Here is a 25,835-nt window from a genome sequence, read left to right on the forward strand (position 1 = left end):
TATTCTCTTTGTCATCCCTGATTCCTCGCAGCAGCTCATCATTTTCCATCCACAGAAATGAACATGAAGTCAAAACCCTTTTCCAGATAATAGAACATGTTCCATTGCAAAATCATAAAAATCCCTTTAGTCTCGTAGATAAAATTCCAAAATAACATTATATTCCGAGTATATGGGCGATTTCCCAGCCTGCTCTCAGTCTGAGCATCGCAAAGGTTTTGGTGCTGAAGCTGCATTGGGGGAGGGAGTAGATCTCTTTGTACAGTGCTGACTGTTATTGGTGCACAGCATCTGCCTCACTCATCCAACCAGAGGGAGGCAGAGCAGCGCCCTTAAAGGAACACTGACCATTTACACTAAAGAACAATAGAAACGCCAAAGCATGCCCATGTTTCTATTACATTTATATTTATGTATACTTTTATGACATTAAATTCAAATAAAGATTGTCAGTGAACCTCTCTGTAGAACACAGTAGTACTTGCTGCTAAATAATGCTCCATTGTAATAAACAATACTTATTTTCTTTTTGTTGATTTCTGTCTGCCAAGTCATAAACTGCAGAAAAGGACATTGCAATTGAAAATAACCACATCAGTCAAATGTCTCATTGGAAGCTTTGAGTATTTGTTATTGCTGAGTTAAAGGGCAGTTGTCTGCTCTGTTAGTGTGGCTGCTGGACACTCAAACCAGAGTCGCTGTCCATTGCTGTGGTGCTGAAACCCTCAGCCGGAAAACATACAGAAAAAAGCTGTGGTCTTATGGCATAAAACACATTCAAAATGTCACTGTAACGCAAACAGTGCTGCTACTCTAAGATGTAATACATTTACAGTTTGTTATGATTTCTGCTCACCTGTTGGCTCTCAAAGGTCCAGGTGCTGTCAGGTAAAGACGCGTCTAACACACTGATCACTTCCCTAAAGTCTGTGGTGCTGCTGGGTTTGACCATAGTGAAGTCACTGTACTCAGACATGGGAGAGAGACAGGACCTGAAGGACTGACTCTGAGACAACATGTCTCCCCCCATGACCTCCACGTACTTAATGGGTCCATCGGAGTTGAGCTGGATCTGCAGGTTCCTGTTGGGGTTCTTGTAATCATCAAAGTCGCCCCGTCTCATGCAGCAGCTGCCGCTGCTGCTGCTGTTCCTGATGCATTTCACCGCTAAGATGAGGAAAGTCACCAGAGACAGCACGGACACTGAGGCCAGAGACAGAATCAAATAAAGGGTGATTCTCCCGCTTTTCTTGCTGGGCTCGGACACTTTCTGTCGGAGGTCCAAGATGGGCTCGTGGAGTCCGTCCTCTATCAGGATGGACACTGTGACGGTGGTGGACTGGACGGGCTCCCCGTCGTCCTTGATCTCTATCAGCAGCCTCTGAGAGGAGTCGTCCTGCTCGGTCACAGCACGTTTAGTCCTCACCTCCCCTGTGTACTGATTGACCGTGAACAAAGACGAGTCTGTGGCCTCCGCCAGCTTATAAGAGACCCACGCGTTATGACCCGAGTCGGCATCAACAGCCGTCACCTTGGTGACCAGGTGGGCTGCTTTAGCAGAGCGGGGCATCCTCTGATGAGAGAGGGAGCCCAGAGCAGCAGAGGAGGGGTAGATAACAGCGGGGGCGTTGTCGTTCTGGTCCAGGATGAAAACATGGACAGTAGCGTTGCTGCTGAGAGACGGAGAGCCCTGGTCTTTAGCCCGCACCTGAATCTGAAACACCTTCAGCTTCTCATAGTCAAACGAGTGCATGCTGTAGATGCTGCCGTTATCTGAGTTCATGTAAACATAGGAGGAGACAGACACGTCCTGCACTTTAGAGTCCAGGATGGAGTAGGAGATCTTTGCATTCTCACCAAAATCCTTATCAGATGCTGAGACTGAATATAGAATAGAACCTGCTACACCATTCTCTTTTAAATACACATTATAGGAGGGCTGAGTGAATACTGGAGGGTTATCATTCACATCAGTGACATTGACATTTATAGTCTTCTTGCTGGATAAGGCAGGAGAGCCTGAATCAGTAGCAGTTATCTCAATTTTGTACTCTGAGAATCTCTCACGGTCTAACGCTCCACTGGTGACTAATGCATAATTATCTGAAAAAGAGGGTTTCAGTGTGAAAGGAGAGCCTTTAGGCAGCTTTAACGTCACCTTACCGTTATCACCGGCGTCGAGATCCCGGGCACGGATTAAAGCTACCACGGTACCACTCGGTGCGTCTTCCGGTACAGAATTTGGCTCAGAGGTCAGAACAATATCTGGATAATTATCGTTGACGTCTAACACTTCTACATGGACAGTACAATGACCCTCCATTCTAGGAGTCCCTTTGTCTTTCGCAGTAATATCGATTTCATAATTATCGTTTTTTTCGAAGTCTAATTTCCCTTTTAAAATAACTTGGCCGGTTAATGAGTCAATATCAAACACAGACAGAATGATATCTGGAGTGTGTGTTCCAAAACTGTACTCTATGTCTCCATTCAGACCTTCATCTACATCTTTAGCTGTAGGTTTAACGATGTATTTACCCTGTGCACTATTTTCACTCACAGAAACCTTGTAAGCATTTTTCTCAAATACAGGAAAATTATCATTTATGTCTAGCACATTAATTGTTATCTGAGAGGTTCCAGATTTCACCGGATTTCCTCCGTCTAGTGCCGTCAGTTGCAGCTGATGTGTCGCCCTTTTCTCTCGGTCTAGCGGTTTAGCCAACACTAGCTCCGGGACTTTCCTCCCACCGGACACGTTTTTTACCTTTAAGCTGAAAAAGTCGTCTTTACTAATTATATACGACCTCACCGAATTCACCCCTACATCAAGATCTTGCGCAGTCTCCAGTGGAAAACGCGCGCCCGCAGCAGTCGACTCCGCTATTTGCAATATAAAATCTTGTGACGGAAATGTGGGAGCGTTATCGTTAATATCTTGTATTTCCACCTCAACTCGGTACAATTGTAACGGCTTCTCGATTACAACCTGCAGAGGTAGAACACAAGCGGCGCTCTGTCCGCATAAAGCCTCTCTGTCTATCCTGTCGTTCACCACCAGCTCTCCCTTCCCCGCATCCACACTGAAATACTGCTTTCCAGCGTCAGCGGCGACGCGCAGGTTACGCTCAGAAATGTCTGATAGACCCAAACCCAGATCTCTGGCCAGATTCCCCACCACAGATCCCCGTTTGAGCTCCTCCGGGATGCTGTAGCGAGTCTGTCCGTTTATTGTACTCCACAAAAGGAACAAAAGATCCCACCAGAGAGCCTGCCACCTCCAGCCTCGGTATCGCATTCTCTTTGTCATCCCTGACCCGTTAGAATGCCTTATTTCCCACAGAGGGAAACGAAGTGCAGATTGTTCACATCCGTTCACACAGGGCGTGGTTTAATCCAAAAACACAAACAAAACTTAATCCGCTCAAAATCAAAATAAGAAACATCCATTCAAAATCCCGAGTTAGTCATCGCATCACTCCCTCTCCTCCAGCTCGTTGCATTTACGTGTTTGCGGTGCTGAGGCTGCATGGGGGGGAGGGAATAGATCTCTTTGTACAGCTCTGTGTGCCATTGGTGCACACAATTCATCTCAGCTATCCAATAAGAGAGCTACTGAGCACCGCCTTTAAAGGGGCAGCAGCAGCAGCTTTGCTAACTTGAGAGCGTGCAGATGATGCACAGAGATAAAGTCACTGAAATAAAACATATGAGCGAAAATGCACTAGTGTCTTTTACACATGACCTTTGGAAGATCAATACATATTTTCATGGTTAAAGTCAGATTTCAATGTAAACCTATACTCTAATTAAACATGATGAATCGATTTATAAGCATTATGGAATGCGTTAAAGTATATTTTACATGGTGAAAATTACAGCTGATGTGAAGATCCCCATGAGCCTCTGTCCACGTCTGTGGCCCTAAAACAAAACTGCCACACTATGAACTATAGCGAGGGAACTCTCCAAACCATAGCAAACAAACAAACGCTTCACTCTAGCCACAGAACCCGGAGGTCAGTTTACTGCAGGTATGTCACATGACAAAGAGTGTCACAGACGTTTACATTTTCTAAAAACACTAGAGTAACTGCATGGATTTCTGAACTATTTCAATATATTGAAGGAAATCTCAACATGTTGCTTGTTTTGTAAAGGCTACGAGAACAAATTCAGCTATATCATCAAGCAATACAAAAAAAACCCCACATCATGTAATACTACATATAGCAATCACAGCAAAAGACCAAAACACTAGAGCACATTTCATAAAAATTAAACATGGAGCTGAAGACAGGATTAATGAAATGATCTTTATGGATTATTTGTATAGTTCTTTTGGATGATTATGTGGGTTTATAAAGTTCGCATAAGGGATGACATCTATGGTTTCTCTGCTCACCTGTTGGCTCTCAAAGGTCCAGGTGCTGTCAGGTAAAGACGCGTCTAACACACTGATCACTTCCCTAAAGTCTGTGGTGCTGCTGGGTTTGACCATAGTGAAGTCACTGTACTCGGACATGGGGGAGAGACAGGACCTGAAGGACTGACTCTGAGACAACATGTCTCCCCCCATGACCTCCACGTACTTAATGGGTCCATCAGAGTTGAGCTGGATCTGCAGGTTCCTGTTGGGGTTCTTGTAATCATCAAAGTCGCCCTGTCTCATGCAGCAGCTGCCGCTGCTGCTGCTGTTCCTGATGCATTTCACCGCTAAGATGAGGAAAGTCACCAGAGACAGCACGGACACTGAGGCCAGAGACAGAATCAAATAAAGGGTGATTCTCCCGCTTTTCTTGCTGGGCTCGGACACTTTCTGTCGGAGGTCCAAGATGGGCTCGTGGAGTCCGTCCTCTATCAGGATGGACACCGTGACAGTGGCGGACTGGACGGGCTCCCCGTCGTCCTTGATCTCTATCAGCAGCCTCTGAGAGGAGTCGTCCTGCTCGGTCACAGCGCGTTTAGTCCTCACCTCCCCTGTGTACTGATTGACTGTGAACAAAGACGAGTCTGTGGCCTCTGCCAGTTTATAAGAGACCCACGCGTTATGACCCGAGTCGGCATCCACGGCTGTCACCTTGGTAACCAGGTGGGCCGCTTTAGCAGAGCGGGGCATCCTCTGATGAGAGAGGGAGCCCAGAGCAGCGGAGGAGGGGTAGATAACAGCGGGGGCATTGTCATTCTGGTCCAGGATGAAAACATGGACAGTAGCGTTGCTGCTGAGAGACGGAGAGCCCTGGTCTTTAGCCTGCACCTGAATCTGAAACACCTTCAGCTTCTCATAGTCAAACGAGTGCATGCTGTAGATGCTGCCGTTATCTGAGTTCATGTAAACATAGGAGGAGACAGACACGTCCTGCACTTTAGAGTCCAGGATGGAGTAGGAGATCTTTGCGTTCTCACCAAAATCCTTATCAGAGGCTGAGATCGAAAATAGAATAGAACCTGCTACACCATTCTCTTTTAAATACACATTATAGGAGGGCTGAGTGAATACAGGGGGGTTATCATTCACATCAGTGACGCTGACAGGTATCGTTTTCTTACTGGATAGAGGAGGAGAGCCTGAATCAGTGGCTGTTATCTCAACATTATACTCTGAGTAACTCTCTCGGTCTAAAGCTCGATTGGTAACCAGTGCATAATTATTAGAAAATGAAGGTTTTAGAGAAAATAAAGAGTCCTTCGGGAGCTGTAACGTCACTTTACCGTTATTACCTGAATCAAGGTCTCTCGCACTGATCAAAGCCACCACGGTGCCGCTCGGTGCGTCCTCACGTACCGGGCTGGGCTCTGAAGTCAGAACTATTGTAGGAGCATTATCGTTAATATCTAATATATCTATCTGCACCCGGCAGTGCCCCTCCATTTCTGGAGTCCCTCTGTCCTTCGCAGTTATATCAATTTTGTAAGACGTGATTTTTTCGTAATCCAGCTCTCCTCTCAAATAAATGTCTCCCGTTAACGAATTAATTTCAAACATGGATAAGACGGAATCTGGCGTCCGTGAGTCAAAAGAGAATTCAACTTCTCCGTTTGGTCCCTCGTCAGCATCAGTCGCTATAGTTTTGATTATAAATGCGTCTTTTGCAGTATTCTCCACTAAAGAGACTTTATAAACACTCTTTTCAAACACTGGATAATTATCGTTGTTATCCAGCACCGTGATTGTTATCTGTGAGGTGCCAGACATAACTGGGTTCCCTCCATCCAACGCGGTTAAAAGTAATTGATGGACTGATTTCTTCTCTCGGTCTAGAGGCTTTTCTAACACTAACTCTGGGGCTGTTTTGCCATCATCAACCTCCTTCATTTTCAACGCAAAACACTCGTTTTTACTTAAAGTGTATGATTTTACTGAATTGCTCCCCACGTCAGGGTCCTCTGCGGTGTCTAAGCGGAAACGAGTCCCCACCGTTGCCAATTCAGCTATTTTCAATGACAGCTCTTTTGTGCGAAAACTGGGCGAATTGTCATTAATATCCTTTATTTCTACCTCAATCCGGTGTAAATACAGCGGATTCTCTAATAGAACCTGCAGAGGGAGAACACAGCTGGCGCTCTGTCCGCATAAAGCCTCTCTGTCTATCCTGTCGTTCACCACCAGCTCTCCCTTCCCCGCGTCCACGCTGAAATACTGCTTGTCAGCCTCAGAGGCGACGCGCAGTTTACGCTCAAAAATGTCTGATAGACCCAAACCCAGATCTTTGGCCAGATTTCCTACCACAGATCCTTGTTTCAATTCCTCCGGGATGCTGTAGCGAGTCTGTCCGTCTATCACATCCCACAAGACAAAGACATAATACCACCAGAGAGCCTGCCACCTCCAGCCTCGGTATCCAGGTCTCTTTGTCATCTCTGATCCCTCAGATAAACGTTAATTTCCACCAAGGAAAACCAAAGTTAGATCCATTTTTAAATCCACAGATCGCCGGTGATTTCCGTGCAAATATTCGGTTTGCGGTTCATGTCGAAGCATTAAATGAAGGATTTCTGCGTAAAATCGGAGTGCATGAACGCATCTCTCCCTCTCCTCTACGTCTTTGCATTGTTAACAGTTTGTGGTGCTGAAGCTGCATGGGGGAGGGAGTAGATCTCTTTGTACAGTTCTGCCTGCTATTGGTGCACAGCGTCCATCTCCAGCAGCCAATGAGGATGGAGCTACTCTGAGTGAGTTTAAAGACACAGCAGCCCTAACAGGCTCACTGGAATCAGTTGTGAATACTGATGTCTGGTGTTTAATGTCATCTATGAGTCTACTGCATGATTACACAAATATATATTTATACAGTATATATATATGTGCATATTTAATAAAATTACTTTTTGAAATGTAACACGAGTACAGTCTATTTTATGGTAATTAAAAAATGTTATTAATTATTTTCTATGATTTTACTGAGTTGAAATTGGCAAGTGATAGTAGTTATATGTATAATGTATTTTGTTTTAATAAAACCATTAATCAGGGAAACCAGTCTGTCTATTTGGTTCTATGTCTAAATCTGTGCAGCTGATACACCATCTACATCTAACTTCCCTACCAAGACCACACCAACAAAACAGAGCTTATTGAGGAAGCAAACATAGCAATGCTCTTGCAATTAGAAATTATAAACAATCGTAACCATCACAATAACGCCACAATTCAACTTGCATTGATTGTTTTGTACCACATACCACACATTTGAAGGTGCAAGATTAGGGTGATAAGCAACATGATCACTGAAAGATAAAGTATGATGTTTATATAATAAAAGAACCACACCAGAAACACATCACCACCAAAACAAAGATGTGTAAGAACTTGTCAAAAGAAACTCAAAAGTCATCTGCTCACCTGTTGGCTCTCAAAGGTCCAGGTGCTGTCAGGTAAGGACGCATCTAACACACTGATCACTTCCCTAAAGTCTGTGGTGCTGCTGGGTTTGACCATAGTGAAGTCACTGTACTCGGACATGGGAGAGAGACAGGACCTGAAGGACTGACTCTGAGACAACATGTCTCCCCCCATGACCTCCACGTACTTAATGGGTCCATCAGAGTTGAGCTGGATCTGCAGGTTCCTGTTGGGGTTCTTGTAATCATCAAAGTCTCCCCCTCTCATGCAGCAGCTGCCGCTGCTGCTGCTGTTCCTGATGCATTTCACCGCTAAGAAGAGGAAAGTCACCAGAGACAGCACGGACACTGAGGCCAGAGACAGAATCAAATAAAGGGTGATTCTCCCGCTTTTCTTGCTGGGCTCGGACACTTGCTGTCGGAGGTCCAAGATGGGCTCGTGGAGTCTGTCCTCTATCAGGATGGACACCGTGACAGTGGCGGACTGGACGGGCTCCCCGTCGTCCTTGATCTCTATCAGCAGCCTCTGAGAAGAGTCGTCCTGCTCGGTCACAGCGCGTTTAGTCCTCACCTCCCCTGTGTACTGATTGACCGTGAACAAAGACGAGTCTGTGGCCTCCGCCAGCTTATAAGAGACCCACGCGTTATGACCCGAATCGGCGTCCACAGCCGTCACCTTGGTGACCAGGTGAGCAGCCTTAGCGGAGCGGGGCATCCTCTGATGAGAGAGGGAGCCCAGAGCAGCGGAGGAGGGGTAGATAACAGCGGGGGCGTTGTCGTTCTGGTCCAGGATGAAAACATGGACAGTAGCGTTGCTGCTGAGAGACGGAGAGCCCTGGTCTTTAGCCTGCACCTGAATCTGAAACACCTTCAGCTTCTCATAGTCAAAGGAGTGCATGCTGTAGATGCTGCCGTTATCTGAGTTCATGTAAACATAGGAGGAGACAGACACGTCCTGCACTTTAGAGTCCAGGATGGAGTAGGAGATCTTTGCGTTCTCACCAAAATCCTTATCAGAGGCTGAGACTGAATATAGAATAGACCCTGCTACACCATTCTCTTTTAAATACACATTATAGGAGGGCTGAGTGAATACAGGAGGGCTGTCATTCACATCAGTAACGCTGACAGGTACAGTTTTCTTACTCGATAGAGGAGGAGAGCCTGAATCAGTGGCTGTTATTTCTATGTTATACTCTGGGATCTTCTCGCGGTCTAAAGCTCCACTGGTTACCAGCGCGTAATTATTGGAGAATGATGGTTTCAGAGTAAAAGGGTAACGTTTGTCGAGTTTTAACGTCACCTCGCCGTTCTGACCAGAATCAAGGTCTCGGACGCTGAGCAGAGCCACAACCGTGCCGCTGCGAGCATCCTCTGGCACCGCGCTGGGTTTAGAGGTGATCACTATCTCTGGGGCGTTATCATTAACATCTACCACATCCACCTGCACGCTGCAGTGACCCTCCATTTTCGGCAAACCCTTGTCTTTTGCGCTGACGTCTATTCGATACGAGGCTTGAGTTTCGTGGTCCAGCTGTCGTTTCAGAAACATTTCTCCGGTCACAGCATCTATACGAAACACTGACAGCACAGACGGAGGCGTGTGGATGCCAAGCGAGTATTCGATCTCTCCATTCGGGCCCTCGTCTATATCGGTTGCCTTTGTTTTGACAACAAAGGAGCCATTCGGGCTGTTCTCATTAATCGTGACTTTGTAAAGTTTATTCTCGAATACTGGAATATTGTCGTTAATATCGAGCACATTTACGGTTATTTTTGAAGTCCCAGATTTGGCTGGATTGCCTCCATCCACAGCAGTGAGGATTAAATTATGAACAGGCTTTTTCTCTCGATCTAATGATTTACTTAATATTAACTCCGGTATTTTCCTGCCATTTTCAATTTCTTTGACTTTTAAACTGAAGCACTCGTCTTTGCTTAGACTGTACGATTTTAATCCGTTACTCCCAACATCCGGGTCCTCTGCCATCTCTAAGGGAAAACTCGCTCCAGCCACGGTGGATTCTGCTATTTCTATGACGTGGTCGCTTTTAAGAAATCGAGGTGCGTTATCGTTAACGTCTCTAACCTCCACTTCTATGCGGTGTAGCTGTAACGGATTCTCTATGACGACCTGCAGAGGCAACACGCAGCTGGCGCTCTGTCCGCATAAAGCCTCTCTGTCTATCCTGTCGTTCACCACCAGCTCTCCCTTCCCCGCATCCACGCTGAAATACCGCTTACCAGCCTCAGAGGCGACGCGCAGATTACGCTCAAAAATGTCTGATAGACCCAAACCCAGATCTTTGGCCAGATTTCCTACCACAGAACCGTGTTCCGATTCCTCCGGGATGCTGTATCGAGTCTGTCCTCGTATTGTACTCCACAAGAGGAAGAAGTGATGCCACCAAAGAGCCTGCCACCTCCAGCTTCGGTATCCCATTGTCTTTGTCATCCCTGCTTCCTTAGAATAAGCAATTTCCCATGTTGTTCAGAATAAAGAGCTCCATGTTATAAACTCCATCTCCAAAGATCTCCATGTAGCAGAAACACAACAAATGTATACATGATACTAAATGGAATCCACGCTATTTCATTCCTGAGAGTAAACGCATCCACCTCTCATCTCTGGCTCTATATGCATTGTACTGGCGACCCTGGTGAGGAGGTGTTGGGGGAGGGAGTAGATCTCTTTGTACAGTTCCTAACGCTATTGGTGCACAGCGTCTAACCTACAGCCAATAAGAATCAAGCAGCTCTGTTACTCCAGACTGCCCAGCATCCACAGAGTGCAGCAAATGACTGCATGCTGAGAGGGTAAGAAATGGAAGTCAAGATGTAAAACCAAAGCCCCTTTTTTAGTATTAGATGTTTATATGTGCTGTTATTTATCAGCATCTTCAATTCAAACAATTTTATTTTGCCAGAATTACATCCTAAAAGCCTACATTTAATTTGTTGTAAATAAATAATAATACCAACCAATTTATAATGCATATGTTAAAAATGTATTGTTTTCATTGCAATATAAATATACTAAAATATCAATAAGGCAATTTACTGCTATAAACACTAAGATTTTAATCTAAGACGTTCACACATCTTTACTGCTTATCTACAATAATCTATAATAATCTATTTTAGAAACTATGAGGAGAAGTTGATTCATTCTGTGTCATTCTTGTCCAAAGCAGTCGTTCATCCAATCACATCACAGGCACTCTAAGGTCAAAGCAGAGCATTTGAATCCAAAACCTGAAGAAAATGTTGACCACAATTACTGTAAGGAGCCAGCCAATCATATCACTCACACCGAATCAAAGTTTAAAACATTAACAATTCAGCACAGTCATCGGATCGATGATGAAAAGGTTTGTGAAAGAGCAAAGGCTGGAATAGGAAAAAACAGCAAGACCAAAATGTCTCATTCTGATCAAATAAACCAATACAGGAAAGCTTCATTCAAAGCCAAACACACAACACTCTGCGATGTTCAATAACTGCATGTGTCAGGAACCTAATGTTAGAATATGAAAATATATGATGTCTGCTCACCTGTTGGCTCTCAAAGGTCCAGGTGCTGTCAGGTAAAGACGCGTCTAACACACTGATCACTTCCCTAAAGTCTGTGGTGCTGCTGGGTTTGACCATAGTGAAGTCACTGTACTCGGACATGGGAGAGAGACAGGACCTGAAGGACTGACTCTGAGACAACATGTCTCCCCCCATGACCTCCACGTACTTAATGGGTCCATCAGAGTTGAGCTGGATCTGCAGGTTCCTGTTGGGGTTCTTGTAGTCATCAAAGTCTCCCCGTCTCATGCAGCAGCTGCCGCTGCTGCTGCTGTTCCTGATGCATTTCACCGCTAAGATGAGGAAAGTCACCAGAGACAGCACGGACACTGAGGCCAGAGACAGAATCAAATAAAGGGTGATTCTCCCGCTTTTCTTGCTGGGCTCGGACACTTTCTGTCGGAGGTCCAAGATGGGCTCGTGGAGTCCCTCCTCTATCAGGATGGACACCGTGACAGTGGCGGACTGGACGGGCTCCCCGTCGTCCTTGATCTCTATCAGCAGCCTCTGAGAGGAGTCGTCCTGCTCTGTCACAGCGCGTTTAGTCCTCACCTCCCCTGTGTACTGATTGACCGTGAACAGAGACGAGTCTGTGGCCTCCGCCAGCTTATAAGAGACCCACGCGTTATGACCCGAGTCTGCATCAACAGCCGTCACCTTGGTGACCAGGTGAGCAGCCTTAGCGGAGCGGGGCATCCTCTGATGAGAGAGGGAGCCCAGAGCAGCAGAGGAGGGGTAGATAACAGCGGGGGCGTTGTCGTTCTGGTCCAGGATGAAAACATGGACAGTAGTGTTGCTGCTGAGAGACGGAGAGCCCTGGTCTTTAGCCTGCACCTGAATCTGAAACACCTTCAGCTTCTCATAGTCAAAGGAGTGCATGCTGTAGATGCTGCCGTTATCTGAGTTCATGTAAACATAGGAGGAGACAGACACGTCCTGCACTTTAGAGTCCAGGATGGAGTAGGAGATCTTTGCGTTCTCACCAAAATCCTTATCAGATGCTGAGATCGAAAATAGAATACAACCTGCTACACCATTCTCTTTTAAATACACATTATAGGAGGGCTGAGTGAATACAGGAGGGTTATCGTTCACATCTGTAACGCTGACAGGTATCGTTTTCTTACTCGATAGAGGAGGAGAGCCTGCATCAGTGGCTGTTATCTCAACATTAAACTCTGAGTAACTCTCTCTATCTAAAGCTCTATTTGTAATCAGTTCATAATTATTAGAGAATGAGGGTTTCAGAGTAAAAGGAGAATATTTGGGGAGCTGTAACGTCACATTACCGTTTTTACCAGAATCAAGGTCTCTCGCGCTGATCAAAGCCACCACGGTGCCGCTCGGTGCGTCCTCTCTTACCGGACTGGGATCTGAAGTCAGAACTATTTCTGGAGCGTTATCATTTATATCCTCTACGTTTATCTGCACGCGGCAGTGACCCTCCATTTCAGGAACGCCTTTGTCTTTGGCGGTAATATCTATGAGGAAAGATGGAGAGGTCTCATAATCTAACTCCCCGTTTAACTGAATTTCTCCTGTAACTGAATTGATTTCAAATATTGATAACACGACGTTTGAAGTGCGTGAACTGAAAGAATAGTTAATCTCGCCATTTACACCGTCGTCAGCATCTGTAGCTTTAAGTTTCATAACATTAGTACCTTTGGCGCTGTTCTCCTTTAAAGAGACTTGGTACAAATTTTCATTAAATGTTGGGAAATTGTCGTTAGTATCAAGTACAGTGATACTAATCTTACAGGTCCCTGATCTGACAGGGTTTCCTCCGTCTAACGCTGTCAGCAGCAGCAGATGGTGAGCACTCTTTTCCCGATCCAATTGTTTTTCCAGAACCAATTCAGGGACAGTTTTCCCATTTTTAATTTCTTTAAATTTTAAGGAGAAGTAGTCGTTCTTGCTTAGAGTGTACGTTTTGAGAGAATTGCCGCCAACGTCTGGGTCCTCCGCATTTTCCAACGGAAAACGTCTGCCAAGGCCTACAGATTCTGGAATTTTTAGGTTAATTTCCTGCGTCAGGAAACTTGGTGAATTGTCATTTATGTCTCTTATTTCTACTTCAATTCGATGTGATTGTAACGGCTTTTCAATAACGACCTGCAGAGGCAACACGCAGCTGGCGCTCTGTCCGCATAAAGCCTCTCTGTCTATCCTGTCGTTCACCACCAGCTCTCCCTTCCCCGCATCCACGCTGAAATACTGCTTACCAGCCTCAGAGGCGACGCGCATCTTACGCTCAAAAATGTCTGATAGACCCAAACCCAGATCTTTGGCCAGATTTCCTACCACGGAGCCCTGCTTGAGCTCCTCCGGGACGCTGTAGCGAGTCTGTCCGTCTATTGTAATCCACAAGAGGAAGAAGTGATGCAACCAGAGCGCCTGCCACCTCCAGCCTCGGTATCCTATTGTCTTTGTCATCCTTGGTCTGTTATAACATGTTATTTCCCATCAAGATTCTTTTCACAACGGCGTTGAAATCCATCACCCGAGTCAATATTTCCATAGAAAGATTCCCATAATTTTGAAGCATGATTTGTAGGTTAAAATGCAGATATTCTATTCGAATCTATGAGCCCATTTCTCTCTCCTCCCAGGCTCGTTGTATTGTAGCTTTGCAGCGGTGAGGCAGTATGGGGGCAGGGAGTAGATTGCTTTGTACAGTTCTGAATCCTATTGGTGCACTGCATCTTTCTCTACCATCCAATGGGAAGAGAGCAGATCCCCAGTCTTAAAGCCACAGCAGCTTTGCTCTCCCTCTGTGTGTGAGTGACAGCAGTGGATACGTGCAGACGTCAAGTGCTTCTAAGCGGAACAGTTCAATTTAACCATAAAACCATTGAACAACCAAGCAGCAAATACAACAAAGAAAAATCAACAACTATGATCATAAGAAGACATTAAATCATTCAAATGAACAGGTGATGGTCAAACATGCGGCTCTGTCCACAAACAGCCAATTCTATTTTACACTATTTGCGAAACCTAAATGCCAAACCAAAGAATTGTGAACGAAATCACGAATGATCCATTTCATCATCATACTCTCATACAGTGAGTGATTCTGCTCTATTCAAAACTGCATTATAGTCCTGCTGTGATTCCCTGGTTCTGAAACTTTGAACTTCACTTTTTTTCCTACCATTTCTGTACATATTATGAATTACTACTTTATATTCTCAACATAAAAACACAATGTTACGAAAATGCACGCCGATCAGACAGCAGAAGAAATTGAGATTGAAGAACAGACATACAAACACAAAGAGAGAAATGAAAAACTATTGAGTTCTGCTCACCTGTTGGCTCTCAAAGGTCCAGGTGCTGTCAGGTAAAGACGCGTCTAACACACTGATCACTTCCCTAAAGTCTGTGGTGCTGCTGGGTTTGACCATAGTGAAGTCACTGTACTCAGACATGGGAGAGAGACAGGACCTGAAGGACTGACTCTGAGACAACATGTCTCCCCCCATGACCTCCACGTACTTAATGGGTCCATCAGAGTTGAGCTGGATCTGCAGGTTCCTGTTGGGGTTCTTGTAATCATCAAAGTCTCCCCGTCTCATGCAGCAGCTGCCGCTGCTGCTGCTGTTCCTGATGCATTTCACCGCTAAGATGAGGAAAGTCACCAGAGACAGCACGGACACTGAGGCCAGAGACAGAATCAAATAAAGGGTGATTCTCCCGCTTTTCTTGCTGGGCTCGGACACTTTCTGTCGGAGGTCCAAGATGGGCTCGTGGAGTCCGTCCTCTATCAGGATGGACACCGTGACAGTGGCGGACTGGACGGGCTCCCCGTCGTCCTTGATCTCTATCAGCAGCCTCTGAGAGGAGTCGTCCTGCTCGGTCACAGCGCGTTTAGTCCTCACCTCCCCTGTGTACTGATTGACCGTGAACAAAGACGAGTCTGTGGCCTCCGCCAGCTTATAAGAGACCCACGCGTTATGACCCGAATCGGCGTCCACAGCCGTCACCTTGGTGACCAGGTGAGCAGCCTTAGCGGAGCGGGGCATCCTCTGATGAGAGAGGGAGCCCAGAGCAGCAGAGGAGGGGTAGATAACAGCGGGGGCGTTGTCGTTCTGGTCCAGGATGAAAACATGGACAGTAGCGTTGCTGCTGAGAGACGGAGAGCCCTGGTCTTTAGCCTGCACCTGAATCTGAAACACCTTCAGCTTCTCATAGTCAAAGGAGTGCATGCTGTAGATGCTGCCGTTATCTGAGTTCATGTAAACATAGGAGGAGACAGACACGTCCTGCACTTTAGAGTCCAGGATGGAGTAGGAGATCTTTGCGTTCTCACCAAAATCCTTGTCTGATGCTGAGACTGAATATAGAATAGAACCTGCTACACCATTCTCTTTTAAATACACATTATAGGAGGGCTGAGTGAATACAGGAGGGTTATCATTCACATCTGTTATGCTCACTGGTATAGCTTTCTTACTCGTTAATGGAGGAGAGCCTGAATCAGTGGCTTTTATGTCAATATTATACTGCGAGACGTTTTCTCGATCTAAAACTCCACTGATAACTAAAGCGTAATTGTCATCGAATGAGGGTTTGAGGGCGAAGGGTGAGCCTTTGGGGAGCTGTAACCTCACTTTACCGTTCTCCCCAGAATCAAGGTCTCGGGCACTGAGCAAAGCCACTACGGTTCCATTAGCCGCGTCTTCGCGCACAGGCTTCGGCTGGGAGGTGAGGATGATTTCTGGTGCGTTATCATTCACATCTAAAACCTGCACCTGCACGCTGCAGTGCCCCTCCATTCTCGGAGTCCCTGTATCCTTCGCACTTACGTCTATTTCATAATATGCAGCCGTCTCGAAATCTAACTTGCCTTTAAGAAATATGGTTCCTGACAAATGATCGATTCTAAACACAGACAGGACACTCTCCGGTGTGTGAGCTCCAAACGAGTATTCGATTTCTCCGTTTTGACCGTCGTCCATGTCTGTCGCTCTTGTTTGGACTATCAACGCCCCCTCTGCTGTATTTTCCGTGACAGAGACTTTATACAGCGTTTTCTCAAAAATAGGAACGTTATCGTTGATGTCAAGAACTCTTATAGATATTTGAGAGGTCCCGGATTTAACGGGATTTCCTCCGTCCAGCGCTGTCAATAAAATCGTGTGAAGGTCCTTTTTCTCTCTGTCTAACACCTTTGCTAAAATCAATTCAGGCACTTTTCTCCCACCAGCGACGTCTTTGACTCGAACACTGAAACACTCGTCTTTACTAATAGTATATGACTTAAGTGAATTGCTGCCAACATCCGGGTCTAACGCGCTCTCTAATGGAAAACGAACCCCTACACTCGTGGATTCTGCAATCTCCAGCGTGATATCAGTTGACGGGAAACTCGGTGCGTTATCATTTATGTCTTGTATTTCAACTTCAACACGGTGGAGTTGCAACGGGTCTTCAATTACAAGCTGCAGGGGCAACACACAGCTGGCGCTCTGTCCGCATAAAGCCTCTCTGTCTATCCTGTCGTTCACCACCAGCTCTCCCTTCCCCGCATCCACACTGAAATACTGCTTACCAGCCTCAGAGGCGACGCGCAGATTACGCTCGAAAATGTCTGATAGACCCAAACCCAGATCTTTGGCCAGATTTCCTACCACGGAGCCCTGCTTGAGCTCCTCCGGGACGCTGTAGCGAGTCTGTCCGTCTATTGTAATCCACAAGAGGAAGAAATGATGCCACCAGAGCGCCTGCCACCTCCAGCCTCGGTATCCTATTGTCTTTGTCATCCTGGGTTTGTTATAACACGTTGAATCCCATCGAGATGTTGTTCAAAATGATATTGAAATCCACAATCGGTGGTAAAATTCCAACAGAAAGATCTCCATAAGCACAGAACATGGCTGTAAGCTATATTAAGAGACGTTTAATATACATTGATCTATATAAAGCAACGTCAGCCCATCTCTCTCCTCCAGCTCGTTGCACTGTAACTGCCTCAGCTCCAGTGCTGTAGGGGGGCAGGGAGGAGATCGCTTTGTACAATTCTGAATCCTATTGGTGCGCAGCCTCCACCCTGCCCAACCAACGGGAATGAAGCAGATCGACAGTCTTAAAGCCACAGCATCCACTCTGTTTGTGCCCTCTCAGATCAGCTTATCATCCAGAGATATAAAATGCCACTGTGAAATATATATTTTAATAACTTGAAATAACATGCCACCGTGTTAGTAAATAATTGCCATAGAGAGATACATGTTAATTATTATTATGTTATGTGTCGGTTGAAAAACAAACACAAAACAGAAAGTAAAGAATGTGAGCAGCACTGCAGCACACTGAGAGTCGCTGTCCACATCAGTGGTGCTGAACTATTCAAACACAGCGATGTTATGGTGATTTCGTGAGCAGGAAACTACTAACGTGTAAATCATGAAAAGCAAAATTACATTTGAAATTATTTATTTGTAAATGAGTAGATAGATAGATAGATAGATAGATAGATAGATAGATAGATAGATAGATAGATAGATAGATAGATAGATAGATAGATAGATAGATAGATAGATAGATGTAAAGTAAAAACTATGATTGTCTGCTTACCTGTTGGCTCTCAAAGGTCCAGGTGCTGTCAGGTAAGGACGCATCTAACACACTGATCACTTCCCTAAAGTCTGTGGTGCTGCTGGGTTTGACCATAGTAAAGTCACTGTACTCAGACATGGGAGAGAGACAGGACCTGAAGGACTGACTCTGAGACAACATGTCTCCCCCCATGACCTCCACGTACTTAATGGGTCCATCAGAGTTGAGCTGGATCTGCAGGTTCCTGTTGGGGTTCTTGTAATCATCAAAGTCGCCCCGTCTCATGCAGCAGCTGCCGCTGCTGCTGCTGTTCCTGATGCATTTCACCGCTAAGATGAGGAAAGTCACCAGAGACAGCACGGACACTGAGGCCAGAGACAGAATCAAATAAAGGGTGATTCTCCCGCTTTTCTTGCTGGGCTCGGACACTTTCTGTCGGAGGTCCAAGATGGGCTCGTGGAGTCCCTCCTCTATCAGGATGGACACTGTGACGGTGGCAGACTGGACGGGCTCCCCGTCATCCTTGATCTCTATCAGCAGCCTCTGAGAGGAGTCGTCCTGCTCGGTCACAGCGCGTTTAGTCCTCACCTCCCCTGTGTACTGATTGACCGTGAACAAAGACAAGTCTGTGGCCTCCGCCAGCTTATAAGAGACCCACGCGTTATGACCCGAGTCGGCATCCACGGCTGTCACCTTGGTAACCAAGTGGGCCGCTTTAGCAGAGCGGGGCATCCTCTGATGAGAGAGGGAGCCCAGAGCAGCAGAGGAGGGGTAGATAACAGCGGGGGCGTTGTCGTTCTGGTCCAGAATGAAAACATGGACAGTAGCGTTGCTGCTGAGAGACGGAGAGCCCTGGTCTTTAGCCTGCACCTGAATCTGAAACACCTTCAGCTTCTCATAGTCAAACGAGTGCATGCTGTAGATGCTGCCGTTATCTGAGTTCATGTAAACATAGGAGGAGACAGACACGTCCTGCACTTTAGAGTCTAAGATGGAGTAGGAGATCTTTGCGTTCTCACCAAAATCCTTATCAGAGGCTGAGATTGAGCACAATATTTTCCCTGGAGTTTGATTCTCTTTTACATAAACGATGTATGAAGGTTGTGAGAAAACGGGTGGGTTATCATTGACATCTAATAATTCAACAACGATTATTTTTTCACTGGATAATGAGGGTTTTCCAGAATCAGTAGCAGTTATCTTTACTCTGTGTTCTCCAATCCTTTCACGGTCAAGAGGCCCCTTAGTCACTAACGTGTAATGGTTAGAGACCGATGGATTTAACTTGAAGGGAGATTTAGAAGACAAACTCAGCTTCACTTTACCATTGTCCCCTGAATCGGGATCCTTTGCACTTAGCAAAGCAATAACTGTGCCAGAAGCAGAATCTTCGGGAACAGGCGTCGTTAGAGACGTCAAAACTATCTCAGGAATATTATCGTTAATATCAATTATTTTAATTTCAACCCCACAATGACCCTCCAGCTGAAGATTTCCTTTGTCTTTTGCTATCACATCAAATCTATGGAGAGCGCTCGTTTCATAATCTAAGATTCCTTTGACGACGATAACTCCAGATAAACGATCAATGTCAAACAGCGTTGAAATCAGGTCTGTTGTTTGCTCTGCAAAATAGTATTCAACCTCTCCATTCAGTCCCTCGTCTGCATCTGATGCTCCTACGCGCAGGATTTCAGTCCCTGGCACTGCGTTTTCGCTCACATTCGCCTCATATACTTGCTTTTCAAATTGCGGGGCATTGTCGTTAATATCAAGCACCGTGACTGTGATTTCAGATGTCCCTGAACGCACCGGATCACCGCCATCTACAGCAGTGAGAGTCAGAGTGTGTACGGGTGTTTTCTCTCGGTCCAGGGGCTTCTCCAGGATCAGCTCTGGGAATTTCCTTCCGTCCTTGTGGTTTTTAACAACCAGCTTGAAATGGTCGTTTTTGCTTATGAGGTAAGAGCGCACAGAATTAGAGCCCACGTCCGGGTCCTGCGCGCTTTCTAAGGGAAATCTCGCACCCGGATTTACAAGCTCTGCTATTTTCAACACCTTCTCTTTTGTCTGAAAACTGGGAGAATTATCGTTCGTGTCCTGTATCTCGATCTCGACCCTGTGGAGCTGCAGGGGGTTTTCTATGACGAGCTCCAAAGGCAGCAGGCACGACGGTCTTTGTCCACACAGCTCCTCTCTGTCTATCCTATCAGTCACCAGCAGTTCTCCCTTCGTTAAATCCACACTGAAATACTGCTTACCCGTTTCGGAGGTTATCCGCAATTTACGTCTTTGAAGTTCAGATGTAGCCAAACCCAAATCTTTCGCTATGTTTCCCACTACGGAGCCCTGTTTCAGCTCCTCCGGGATGGTGTAGCGCGTTTGTCCGCATACTGTATTCCACAAGAGAAAGACATGGTGCCACCACAAAATCACCCGCCATGCAGTCACTTTGTTCCACATCATTCCTCGATTCATCTCCTTTCACCCTAATCCCCAATTTGTCAACCGAGAAACGAACACAGGTTTGTAATCCAGTATCGATGCCTCCTCGTATGTTACACAGATAACCATGCTTTGTGTCTGCAGACGCATCCGTCCCCTCCCGAGGTGAACATCATGGTACGATAGTGAGGATGCACAGTGAGAAGGACTAGATCTCTTTGTACAGCTCTGCAGGTTATTGGTGCACAGTGAATACAGCCTTCCACCAATCACAGCCCCTTGTAAGCGTCTACTGCACAGTGACGTAAGAGATAAAGCTCTATTTGGATTGCTATTTTATCATATTAGTGTATATATTCAAAATAACTTGAATTATAATTGTATTTTCAATTTCTTCCAATCACTACTATCACAATTAACGATTTAGTAGAAAGTATATTTTATTTTCTATAATACCTGTATACTTTAAACTCTGGTGGTTTTTGAATAATGTAGTTTATTTATCCACTTACTTTACCACTGTACTCTACTGCTGTTATCAATAATGAATAACATGTCTTGATTCATTCTAAATATTTCATTTAAAGCATCACACCATCCTCCCTGCATGTATCTCTCTGCCTCAGCATGCATGCCTGTGTGTCTCTATGGTGCCTTTGTGGCAGGTAAGGCTCTTCGTTGCCTTCATGTGGCCATACACAGGCAGTGCAGCCTCACAGACGTCACAGAGCGTCTGTGAGGCTCAGAGAAATAATCCTGTCAGCAGCCAACGTGAAATACCCGTATGGAGGTCTGTAGAGCAAATGGAAAAGGAGGGGGAGTGCGTAACCTGTTTATCTCTCTCTCCCTCTCTCTCTGTCTCTCTCTTTCTCTGTCTGTCTCTATTTCTGACACACACACTCACAGACACACAGAAACGCACACACGCACACAAATACGATATATATGTCAGCTATACCGTTGATAGAAAACAAAATCATATGTACAAACTAACCCGCAAAATGACCATACAACACAATTATAATGCAGCAACTTGTGTTGCATGCAATTACTTATTGTAAGAACCAATATTGCAACATAATACATCATATTAAAACATAATACTAAGGCAGCTCTGCAGTGATGATGTGCTCTGTGCTGAAATCAGCGACAGAGGGAGATGTACAGACTGAGTAGAACAGCGAGGGGAGGGGGAGAGTGCCGGAGCTGATTTCAGCACCACGACGGTGGACAGCGCCACACAGGCGGACAACTGCTGCATCTGCAAGCTGCAGAGGCAGCGAGGCTTTCACTCAGACACACGTCTGTAAACACGAGGTCACATCTTCATGCTATATTCTTAAATAACTAAATAATACACAAAGGACTACATGCTGAGAAAACTACTGCTTGAAATGCGTTTATAATCTCACAGTAAAAAAAAGTTGCCATGCTGTGGATGTACTACTGACAGAGGTTAGGTTTGTGGCATATACCATCATTTGTATGCAACGTACAATACAAAGACAGGGTGTATTTCTGATGCATCCATAGAAAAGCAAACAGACATATTGTACGACACACACACTCAAAGTCTCTGCACCTTTCAGCGCCATGACTGTCTGCACCAGGTGTTTTATAAAATATAAATAAACATTTTATGACCAAAACAGTGAGCATTACACTTTCACATGTTTAAATGTGAATATGAAAACACATCACTGTACATTTAACCCAGAAGTTCTTCCCCTCTGGAACGTCATTTGAAACATTCCTGGGCTATACTAGCACCAGGATGTAGGTTTATATGTGCAAGAAAGAGGGCTGTGTTATTACTTGAATTTCAGACAAGTTAATCTAAACTTTGCTCAAGGTGAATGTTCTTTTTAAAAAAATAGAATAAAGTTGAACGTAAAAGAGGATCTGGAGCTATAGTCTTGATTCAACATGGGTAAAAATATCTTTCTTTCATTTAAGTCTTTTTACCTTTTAGTCAGGCGATCACGACCAGAGTCAAGAGCAAAAGCTTGAAAAAGATTCATTGTTCAAGGTAAGTGTAGATGATATGCTTGATGTAGGTATTCTCATACAATGTGTGATGTCAGTTCTATTCTTAAAACCTACAATTGTAAAAAATAACAACATTGATCGCATATACAGTGGATGAATAGTCAGCAGTGTTTGTTGAATGTACACACCTACACACATCTACACACTACCTCACTGTATTCACCCCTAATCAAGTGGCAGGAATCTATTTGAAGTTAAACCGGTCATTGATATTGGGCATTTGAAAAAGGATGCAAAGTAAGTGATCACCTGATTAGCTTAATGTGTAAAATATGTGCAATACTGAGAATCTGTAATGTTTTGAATACTGTAAAACTAAAGTTATTGTATGTTGATGTTCTTCAGTGATCAATACACAGTCTGTGCTAAAGAAACAGCTGTGAGATCACGTTCGTGTTGTTGTTTATGTTTGATGTTATGTATATAGATGGAGACTATTTCTTACCTTTGAGGAGTCAGAGATAATAGAGGAGGCAGGGGTCACACAGGAACAGCAACACCCAACAAGGAAACACATGGAAGAGAAACAAAAGAGAGAGAGGAAGTCGGTTAGACTGATGGTCATCACAGAGTCTGGCTTTGGAACCAACATACTTACCATGTAGACCACAACAAAGAGGAGTGTTTAATGTGTTAGTAGTGTTAGTGGACACTATTATTACAGGGTTGTTCAATGAGAAAATATGAAAATGAGAGATAAAGACAGTTTGTGTGTTTTACCTCTGCCACCTTAGATTGATCTAGTCAGATGAATAGATTGATGATGTATGATATCTGTAAAACCAAAATACTGCACTGCACCGCCGCTCAGAGACAGTACCTCCTCATGAACAGCAGAGGGCCTCGAGGCGATGCCCTGAGGTGAATCTATGCCTTATTAATGAGCTTTGTTGCTCTGTGACCCAGTGGTGATCACAGTGAGTGTCTGTGTGTGTCTTTGTGATCCAATCCCAGCTTTTCAGAGGATGTAAAATAGAGTAAAAACAACTCATGTAATAGGTCAGTTCAATACAATGATAGGCTGACACTGAGTGTAATGTATAGTGCAGTAACTGATCACATACAGAGTAAATAATCTAATTCACTCAGCAAAACATGGAAAATAGAAACTCTGGCACAAGTAGACTTGTTACAGTTATATAAGAAAGATGAGCAAGGTGAGGATAGGGTTAAAATCTAGGTCTGCATATCAACCAGTATGGATGTGAAAAGCAAAGCATACAGGGCAGCATCCATCAACACACACCCCTCCTTCCTCATCAATGCAGCTTCAGGTCAATGGATTCTGCCCCACTTTGCCCACACAGGGGTGCCTCCCTTTTTCTCAGCACCAACAGATGCACGGATCCATCACACACCCTGAGACTACAGCTGCTGATGGTTCCCCCCACCCCCCAGGTTTTTTGGAAAAGTGGTACAGTCCTGCCAGTGAGTCAGCTTGTTGCTATGGTAACACATCCCACCTCGTTTCCTGGGAGGTGGCAATGGCAGGGAGGAAAAAAAAAGCAGCTTCAAAAACAACATGGAGGATAAAGAAGAACACAGAGGGAAAGATGATAAATGATGCTTGGATGTTTGATCCATTAAGCTGACACTGGTATACTGAGAGTGTATGTTGTATTTATCTATATATAAGCACATCCAAACATAGCTGATATTGACCATTTGTGTGCTCAAAGAAGGACAAACAAAACCTATTCTCCTGCAATAAACATTATACTTGAAATGGGCAAGGAACTAAAATAAAGCTTATAATGTCATTTTATCAACAGAACAAAATGTCCTGTGCCTTTATCAGCCTCACTTTCTCCTCCTCTCCATCTCTTTCTCTCTCTCTCTGCAGCAGAGTGGTGCAGCTGGAGAGGGGGATGGGAAGGATGTAGAAAACGAGATCAGGAGGAAATAAAGGAGACTGTGTGAAAGCAAGGGGACATGCTGCAAACGTGGCACTCAGTCTGGGATACAACACACAACTATAGCAGTGAATTTAATAACAATAAACACAACAATCCTTTATTCTGATACTATGATGATCACTTGATTATGCTGCAATATATTAACCTATAGTGCACATAAACAAGGCTCTGTCGTGTACGAATGGATGACTTGACCTGCTTTCAAGTCACGTTCAAATCACTGCATGCTGACACCTTAGGATAATCAAACACACACATAAGACGTTAGTTCACTGCAATGACAACACAAATGATAATAAGGCTGAAATGAAATAAAAAGATTTCATTCAATGATTTATTTGAGTGAAGCCTGTGTCTGTGCGTGTGTTTGTATCCTTCACACAACTTTGCCACTGCCCCATATTACACTGCTGTGATCCTGCTGTAATCCTGTCCAGGGCTGACTGACCACAGCACCCATACTCGCTTCTACATGACAAACTGCAGCTTTCATAATTATGCACCTTTTACTTGAGAAGTTAGTAACAACAAGAACAACAAGAAGGTAGTAACAATGTACAGCTGAGTGTTATTCACTTAACCTACATAACCATGGAAACAAAGTCATGTCATCCGTGGAATAGCAGACAGTAAAGGACAATAACAGGCACATGAAGTTTAAGCTCCCTAAAAGTCACACACATTCATACACTACACACACAAACACAAACTGTTGCTTCCTCATCTTTATGCCTGAAACTTCACTGTACTCATATGACTGTGATTACAAGTCAAGCAAACTGTGTGGCTGCTGCTGACCGTAAGTCACATAAGGGCCACAGATGAGGAGAAATAGTGTGTTTATGTTCTCTATTATACTGCAAAAACAGGCCGAACCATTCAGCACTTGGTCAAAAGGTGTCTGACTTTGATCTGTTGCGGACACACACATTTATGATGCTCACTAAAATCAATAACAAACAACACACAGCAAACCAGTCATACAACAGGGCACAAATGCTGCCTTCATAACAGAGTGTGAGATGAACACAGGGATGCACAGCAGAGTGAATAGAACTCTTATTAGCAAACACGCAGAGTTTTCCCATCTTTCTCCCATCTCTGCATTATTCCATTTAACACACTCAGCTTTCATCCTGCTCCCACACACAGCATTGATATGTGTGATGTTTTGCACTCATAGCTCTCTCTCCCTCTCTCTCTCTCTCTCCCTCTCCATCCATCCTCTCACCCTCTTTCCCTTTGTTTATGCAGTAACATGTAACGGTGGAATCACGTCACTCATCACTTTGCTTTATACACACACACACACACACACACACACACACACACACACACACACGTTGTTCCCTCAAGCACACAAAGAGGTCTGCGTATCAAAATGGCTGCTGTGCTTCAGTAACACAGATTCTGCACAGGGATGGTGGAGACTGCCAAGCTACCACG

General features: G+C 44.9%; 3 protein-coding genes across 3 annotated transcripts in view; all 3 read right to left on the bottom strand.

Moving 5' to 3' along the window:
* LOC143011803 (protocadherin Fat 4-like) overlaps positions 1-17,183 on the bottom strand; it is a 31,512-nt gene extending 14,329 nt beyond the window's left edge. The window contains exons 1-5 of the mRNA XM_076164805.1: positions 14,726-17,183; positions 14,217-14,235; positions 11,344-13,858; positions 7,844-10,306; positions 834-3,391 (exon numbers count right to left, since the gene is read on the bottom strand). Coding sequence (XP_076020920.1) covers positions 834-3,391; positions 7,844-10,306; positions 11,344-13,858; positions 14,217-14,235; positions 14,726-17,183 — 10,013 coding nt within the window. The remainder of the gene's footprint in view (positions 1-833; positions 3,392-7,843; positions 10,307-11,343; positions 13,859-14,216; positions 14,236-14,725) is intronic.
* On the bottom strand, positions 4,214-6,859 carry LOC143011976 (protocadherin gamma-C5-like). Its single transcript, XM_076165001.1, has one exon. The coding sequence runs from the start codon at positions 6,857-6,859 to the stop codon at positions 4,325-4,327; it is 2,535 nt and encodes an 844-aa protein (XP_076021116.1). The 3' UTR covers positions 4,214-4,324.
* A 796-nt stretch (positions 17,184-17,979) lies between the features above and the next one.
* On the bottom strand, positions 17,980-20,442 carry LOC143011804 (protocadherin gamma-C5-like). The gene has a single exon (XM_076164806.1). It carries the CDS (start codon positions 20,440-20,442, stop codon positions 17,980-17,982), a length of 2,463 nt encoding a protein of 820 aa, XP_076020921.1.
* Between the last annotated feature and the right edge of the window lie 5,393 nt (positions 20,443-25,835).

The sequence above is a fragment of the Genypterus blacodes genome, unplaced genomic scaffold (genome assembly GCF_046128005.1).
Source record: "Genypterus blacodes isolate CSIRO-AG114 ecotype Tasmania unplaced genomic scaffold, CSIRO-AGI_Gbla_v1 ptg000139l_1, whole genome shotgun sequence".
Taxonomy (NCBI): Eukaryota; Metazoa; Chordata; class Actinopteri; order Ophidiiformes; family Ophidiidae; genus Genypterus; species Genypterus blacodes.

What these genes read in the sequence shown, in the direction of transcription:
- LOC143011804 (XM_076164806.1), bottom strand. Translation starts at nt 20,442, where the DNA reads ATGTGGAACAAAGTGACTGCATGGCGGGTGATTTTGTGGTGGCACCAT.
- LOC143011976 (XM_076165001.1), bottom strand. Translation starts at nt 6,859, where the DNA reads ATGACAAAGAGACCTGGATACCGAGGCTGGAGGTGGCAGGCTCTCTGG.